This window comes from Salvelinus sp. IW2-2015, linkage group LG1, assembly GCF_002910315.2.
Source record: "Salvelinus sp. IW2-2015 linkage group LG1, ASM291031v2, whole genome shotgun sequence".
Lineage (NCBI taxonomy): Eukaryota > Metazoa > Chordata > Actinopteri > Salmoniformes > Salmonidae > Salvelinus > Salvelinus sp. IW2-2015.
Window position 1 is genome coordinate 33,204,695 of NC_036838.1, and position 7,828 is coordinate 33,212,522.

The 7,828-nt window shown below is 44.6% G+C and overlaps 1 protein-coding gene across 1 annotated transcript in view; it reads right to left on the minus strand.

Annotated features, from left to right (window-relative positions):
* Nucleotides 1–381: 381 nt before the first annotated feature.
* Nucleotides 382–7,828, minus strand: part of LOC111965987 (retinoic acid receptor gamma-like) — an 81,077-nt gene continuing 73,630 nt past the window's right edge. The window contains exons 3-9 of the mRNA XM_023990434.2: nt 7,549–7,697; nt 6,968–7,109; nt 6,297–6,460; nt 6,030–6,206; nt 5,473–5,677; nt 4,928–5,086; nt 382–4,632 (exon numbers count right to left, since the gene is read on the minus strand). Of these exons, the coding sequence (XP_023846202.1) occupies nt 4,316–4,632; nt 4,928–5,086; nt 5,473–5,677; nt 6,030–6,206; nt 6,297–6,460; nt 6,968–7,109; nt 7,549–7,697 (1,313 nt within the window). The 3' untranslated portion in view covers nt 382–4,315. The remainder of the gene's footprint in view (nt 4,633–4,927; nt 5,087–5,472; nt 5,678–6,029; nt 6,207–6,296; nt 6,461–6,967; nt 7,110–7,548; nt 7,698–7,828) is intronic.

A 7,828-nucleotide genomic window follows, 5' to 3' on the forward strand; every position in this document is an offset into this window, starting at 1 on the left:
TCAACTAAATGACTTGGTTTGATAATACCCTAACAGCCTTTTCACACTACAGTATCTTGCTGACCTGTAGCCTACAGTACAGTGCTGGTTCAGATATTTTCTTTCAGCAAGGTTCCAGCAACTGTTGTGGACGTGCAACCAGGCCAGCGCAGTACAGCTCCACTCAGATTGGCTCGACTCAGTAGCCTAGTAATAAAAGGGTGGTGATTTAGCCACAAATGTGTAACATGCCAATGTTGCCCCATTCACTCCCAATAGAGTAGCAGTAGATTCACCTTGCTATGGCATGACTACATCGCCCCCTTGTGTCCATGTGTTTTTACCAGGTATGCCATCTGTATTGAAGCAAATTACATTGTAATACAAATGAACACACACATATAAAAGAGAAGTTTCTTTATAAAATCAAATTATTTGAAAAAACAACAACATCCAGACGTACAGAAGAGACAACTGCCTCAATGACAATAAAATAAAATAGTAACAACAACGACAGGCTACACAAAGCGTTGTTTTGAGAAAGGGACGACAGGCTACACAAAGCGTTGTTTTGAGAAAGGGACGACAGGCTACACAAAGCGTTGTTTTGAGAAAGGGACAGCAGGTATAAAAACAACAGAAAAACAAACTACCAGTACATTTTATCTCAAAAGAGCATACAAACAAAAATGGGGATTTCATGTTTTGACACAAACAGAAATACAAATCTTAGGCTGATTTTGAAATCCCTGAATTTAATTACAATTTTGTATCCTTTGTTTTTTACAAATTCAATTGAAATTTAAAGTTATGGTTATTAAAAGTAACACCAACAAATAAGAACAAAATGCAAATTAAAATAAGTATAGTASATTCTGAAAAGCAATTATTTATCTCATAAAATACCCAACAATCCTTAAGCATTAAAAAGGAAGCGCTTATTATCAATAATAAAAGCTGTGAAGAGCCACAAATATTCAAACTCAAAAAATAGCACACATATTTCAAATGAATGACCTAATTGAGATTCTTCATGAATGATAACACTGGTGTAATTGTTTTTTCTTTGGCCAATCTATTTTCAGTTACCATCAAACAATCACTACTAAATGTCAGCTGTCTTTGAAAAGCTTTTGCCCAAAATATATGCCCCATTTTCTTCAAATAGGCCTAGGAAAATACAGGTTCCCACATCTAGATTTCTTTCTACATTGGTTGCTTGCTAAGTGCTTGCTAAATGCACAAGAACCATGGCTTTTTGCTACATCTGCTTAGCTTCAAACAAAACATTGACTACTGTATATAAAAAGGAAACAATAAACAAACACTTAAATAAATGTCCTTTATTCATTACTGCTATTCCAAGAAGCTCCTCAGGAGTCCAATGAACCTGATTGAAAATCTCATTTAGAGGTATGACGATGGTATCAAATATATTGCTAATGTGACTAATATTGTGAGACAGAGGCTGAGAGTCCTCTGCAGCATTATGAGACCACACACACACACAGAACACAGTTAATATGGCTTTTGTTTTGAACGAGTGCTGTCAGATATACCACTACAGTAGCTACAGTTTGTGAACTGCGCTGCAGTAAGGGTTGAGGTTTATGCATCAGGGTGTGACTGACTGTATAGGAAAATTCTCCCTCTACTCCATGAGGGCTGAGTACTGAGTAAGAGGTAGGCTTGTGCAGTGGCTGCTGACATGAAGGTGTAAATCACTCTTTCAGAATAACTAATGGCCTCAATGCACACTGGGGATTAACTCCAAATCCATTCCATACACTGGAAATCTTACTCAGCCTAAGGTCCATGTTAATGCTTTACAACCACAGATTTTAATAAATCCACACACTGCTGTGTCTGTTTGTCATAGTAAGAGGCCAACGGCAAGGTGCCAACGGTATGCAATCTGAATATACTGTAGATGTGGGGTTTTGAGTTATTATGAGCATTAATATGCCGCTCCTTTATCAAAGTAATATCTTGTACAGTAATGCTTGGGACAGGAAGATACATGTATAGAGGAACTGGGTGGAATATCTCAATTGTGGACTTTAAGAGAATGAAATGTAGTCATTCTAAATTGACTAACTTATCTAAATCTCAAATTCGTCAGAAACATTTCTTATTACACATGTAAAGTACAGTATATCAAAAGTGAAATGACATCAAAAGAATGTCAAAATCCCAGCGTTGCATAGATCAGGGCTCTCCAACACWCTTCCTGGAGAGCAAACATCCTGTAGGTTTTCACTCCAAACCTAATCTAGCACACCTGATTCTAATAATTAGCTAGTTGATTTGCTGAATCAGGATTGTTACAACTGGGGATGGAGTGAAAACCTACAGGAGGGTAGCGCTCCAGAAACAGGGCTGGAGAGCCCTGGCATAGATTCACTTTACAAATGAAGAATTCTCTATATGACTGGAGTAAGAAAATCAACCATATGGTTCTGTGCATGTTCTTGGACAGAACTATGGACCAAAACTCCTATAACCCAGTTTATGTATGTAGACAGTTTCCAAAATACTATCTCATCTGCTCTATGGTAAAGCAAGCACAAAACACAAAATGTACATTATACAAGTAATGTGAGAACACTCTCACGCTCACCCTCTCACACTCATTCACACTCACATCTACATACCCCACACACAGTCAGTTCCTGATTCAGGCAGCTCATACAAGGCTATCTCCCTCATGGGTTTGCATATAATTGCAATATTGCTTATTCATCGCTCTAGGAGGGTGAAATTTCATGGACATCGATGATATGTGTAACTATGACCTACACATTTGAGTTATTCTGTTGAATTAATGGAATGGACCTAAGACTGAACTGGTCCGGTGAGTGTTACTTAGTGATCCAGTAATCCAGTCCATGTATCCTTTATCATATCGCTGCTCATTATGGCTTATTTTCAATGTGCTGTACTATTATCAACACACCACCTGAGCCTTGGCTTGGGGATGGGAGTAGACACCTACTTTCATTTTCACAGATACTCAGCTATGTGCTGGATTCTGCCCACCCAGATATCTGATCACCCCCCTGGTAGACCACCAGGCATTCCACTGAGAACAAAAGGAAATGACAACGAAAAGAGAGTCCTCTTTCACATTCAGATCCCGCTTGAATGGCTTGTAGATSAAGAGAACAGGGAGTGTGACGGACCATCGGTGCTACCCCACACTTCCTTGTTGTGATTTTCTTCAACATTCTAGAGTCTAGAGTCACCTTGAGTCAAAGCATTGGCATTAAAAAGCATCAAATTGACCCTGCACACATGGATGTTTAATGAGTGTGTTTGTGTGTTTATGTTGTTTGTGTGTTTATGAACTATAGCTTGTAAAATCCTTGTTGTTTTTGTTTGTCTCACCCTACAGAGATCTATAGTAAGCTCTGTCCCAATGAGTGAAGTCACAAGCACAGACAATGTAAAGATCAGAAGAGAGTTGCCAGTTTGCGAGATGGGTTGCCAGATTGAGAATCTATCGCTAGTTTGAGATGGCTCATCAAACATGAGCATGACTGAAGCCCAAACATACAAAAAAACGATCAAATAGAAAAATGCATAGTAATACACATGAATATACAATATGGTGAAATATGAATGCATACGTTTTCTTTTGGAAAATCATACAATAGAAGGTCAAAGGTCAAATGTCACTGGAAATTATTTTCAAAGGCATGTGTGGCAATGGTTTCCACATTAAGAGTTTGGTTGTTGCAGATGTCGTTTCGTCATTGCTCTTGCACTTATCCTAGCCCTTAAGGAAAGTGGGGGAGTGCATTTCCTATAGACCCCCGCTYGAAGCTGCTGCCACTCCGCTTTGCATTTCCTTGTGTTTCTGTTTGTTTGGAGACAGCGTTGTAAAGTAACATAATGGTCAGTCTTATGGTTGGCACAGTGATCTCTCGTGACCCTTGTCCCAACTCAGTGACACTTAGTGCTTGTTTTTCTCTCTCTTCTCTTATTTCCCGGACTACATGTTCCACGTGCTCCTATAGAAAGGGCCCGTTTCACCATGGAGTGTCAGAGTAGGTGCAATACATATACAGCCTTTACTTCTCTGTTTATCTAGAGCAAAGAGGGAATTATTATGGGTATACAGTATGTATGTGTATGTGTGTATATTTGTAAATGTAGGGGGGGGGGGTAGTGTAACAACAGAGGTGAATGCTATGTCTTGGCAAAGACCCTTGTTACAGGATGGGCTGCTCATGTAGGGAGATGACTTGGTGTGCTAGGACAGGGAGTGTTGGTCTGTCTGAGGGTGGTGGAGCAGGAGGTGATGAGTATGGGTCAGAGTGCATCACTATGTCTCTCACTGGGCTCTCCCAGTCGCCCCTTTCTGGGACCCCCCTGCTGCCACTGCAGCCTCCCCCCAAGGCTCCCCATCGCTGTCCGCCCCTCTCTCCCTATCCTCATCCCCCCATTCATCCTCCTCATCTTCCTCCTCCAGGCTCTTCTCCTCCTCTCTCTCTTTCTTGATGGCCTGGATGGCAGGGGGGGCGGCGGCAGAGGCGCTGTCCCCAGAGTCGCTGCTGTCCTCAAAGGCTTCAGGGTTCTCCAGCATCTCCCTGATCAGAGGAGGCATGGGGCCTGGGATCTCCATCTTCAGAGTGATGGCCCTCTCTGCACCTACAGTACACAGAGAGAGAGAGAGAGAGAGACAGAGACAGAGACATGCATAAACATGAGTTTACATTCACATTTACATTTTAGCCATTTAGCAGACTCCTCCAGAGCAACTTACAATCAGTTAGTTATTAATTGTTAATTATTTGTGGCTCTATGTCTCTATCAATACTGATTGAAAGCCGGAGTTGGAGGCTCTACTGTACATGCATATTGATCTATGTGTCAGGATTCGTTAAGGCTATAGCCTATGTTATGAATAGAGATCTAGGCTGTGCAGATCCTTATCTGTACTGACCCTTGGTGCTGATGCCCCTGAGGTCAGTGACCTTCATCAGCATACGGGGGAACAAATGGGGCTTGTTGGGGCGTCTGCGGCGGGCGTAGATCTTTAGGGCCTCCAGGAGGGGCTCCTGCAGCTTGTCTACCTTCTGGGGCTCCTCCAAGTCCATACGGTCTGAGGGAGAGAGTCAACACACAGGGTCAGGAAGGGGGGTGGGCAATGATAGAGGGTGAGGAAGAGTAAGCAGCCAATGACATAGGGTCAGGGGGGAAAAAGGACGTGAACAAAAAGAGAAGAGGAGAGAGTGCTTAGTATATTGAGACAAACACACATGCGCGCGAACACACCGCACGCACGCACGCAACGCACGCACGCACGCACGCACGCACGCACGCACGCACGCACGCACGCACGCACGCACGCACGCACGCACACACACACACACACACACACACACACACACACACACACACACACACACACACACACACACACACACACACACACACACACACACACCACACACATGAACACAAACAATAACACCAATGCTGCAGTACCTCCACAGATGAGGCAGATGGCGCTGAGGAGGCCAGTCTCTGTGTCGTCCATCTCCAGAGGCAACAGCTGGCCAGCAAAGGCAAACACCAGTTCTGTGAGCGGGCCGAAGCCTGCGTTGTGCATCTGGGTCCGGTTCAGAGTCAGCCCGTCTGAGAAGGTCATTGTGTCCTGCTCCGGAGTGTAGCGAGTGCAGATCCTCAGCATCGAGAGTGAGGAGAGGAGAAGATAGAGAGGTTTAGGGGAATAACGACAACAAGGATGATGAAAAAGGAGGAGGACGAAGAAGAGGAGGTGTGTAAAGTGTAGGGGTGACAGAGGATGGAGGACAGTGACATGTGGATTGTGCAATGTGTGTGTATAGTGTGTTGAGGGAAAAGCGAAGTATGGAGCATTGTAAGGGAGAGAGAGGGGATATAGATTGTAGTGAGGGAGAGAAGGGTGAAAGTGGAGGGAGAGATGAGTGAAGTGAGGGAGACATGAGTGTGCACTGTAAAGAGTAGTGAGGGAGAGAGGAGTACAGACAGAGTGGAGTGGGGGGGAGAGAGGTGTTAGGTACCAGTATGTCCAGACAGGCTGATTTGAGGAGTGTGATCTGGTCAGCGATGGTGAGGGTGGTGAAGCCTGGCAGGCGCTTGGCAAACTCCACTATTTTGATGATGCACTTGGTGGAAAGTTCACTGAACTTATCCCACAGCCCCAGATCTAACTGTACACGGTGGTCTGCACTGGAGTTCTGGAACACAGGAGAGACACAGAGAGAGAGAGGGCTGAGATTCGTGTGTGCGTGTGTGTGCGTGTGCGTGTGTGTCTGTACTTGACTCACTGTAGTGTATTTGCCCAGCTGGACGAGTGAGGGGAAGGTGTCTTTGTGGGCCTTGCTGACTTTGTTGACCAGCTCCTCCAGTTCTCCACTGAGCTCATAGCTCTCCGGCAACACCACCTCCTCCTTCACATCCTTCTTCTTCTTGTTCCTGTCATTACGCACCGCTGCATGGGGGACAAGGCAGCAGGTAGCCTGGCGGTTAGAGAGTTGGGCCAGTAACCGAAAGGTCGCTAGTTCGAATCCATGAGCCGACAAGGTGTAAAAACTGCCGATGTGCACTTGAACATGGCACTTAACTCTATTGCTTCAGAGTTGCCGTTGATAATGGCTGGCCGTGACCCTACTCTTTGAGACAACAGTGAAAGGGAAAGTGATAGATTGGTGGTAGTTGTTGTCATCTAATAGAGCAACACATCCCTCATGCTTCCCTCCTTCCTTCCTCTCAGGATGTCCACTTATAGAGCGGCCATATTGTGATTTCAGTGCTACCCCAGTACAGACATGGACTGTACTGAGATCCCTTTCCAAAACACTCTTTGCCACACTCTCACACGCTCTCTGTATTCCAACCATCTCTGATCCCCTCACACCTTTACACTTGAGCACAGCATACCCAGAAGGTATGGGCAAAACTGGTTGTAATGCAATCTTTCTGAGGCCCTGGCACTCACCTTCTTTGGACATGCCGACCTCAAAGCACTTCTGCAGCCGGCAGTACTGACAGCGGTTACGGGTCACCTTGTTGATCTGACAGTTCTTGTCTCGGTGGCAGGTATACACCATGTTCTTCTGAATACTGCGCCGGAAGAATCCCTGAAAGAGAGAGAGAGAGAGAGAGAGAGAGAGAGAGAGAGAGAGAGAGAGAGAGAGACCGAGAGACCGAGAGATACAGAGAAAGTATGAGGAACCGAGAGACCAAGAGAGAGTAAAAGAGAGAGAAATCAGCCATTAAAACATTGTTTCCGGGAGCATAGATCTCTCACTCCATAGCCACAGGAGGGGATTTGAGCCCATGCCTTTGTCCTTAGATAAAGATTCCACCAGAGGGCAGCACAGGCATCTTTTCATCCTCTAACGTCAGAATAGGGATGAACTGCATGGAAACAATTATGGTAGACTGTCTGTGTGCCCCTGTCTGACTGTTCATGGCTTGTTTGTTTGTTTGTGTATGCATGTTCTGTATATATCATGTATTTGCTTGGGTTACACATCCTGTCTGTACATATTGACTGAGTCTCTTTGTGTGTCTCACCTTGCAGCCCTCACATGAGCTGACCCCATAGTGGTATCCAGAGGACTTGTCCTGGCACACGAAGCAAGGCTTGTAGATGCGAGGAGGAGGGGGCGGAGAGGGTGAACTGGGCACCATCTCCTCAGAGCTGGTGCTCTGGGTCTCTACTGCTGCTCACATAGAGGGAAAGAAAGAGATTGTTTATTTCACTTTTGTTTATTATCTATTTCACTTGCTTTGGCAATGTAAACATATGTTTCCCATGCCAATAAAGCACTTTGAATGTAATTGAGAGAGAGAG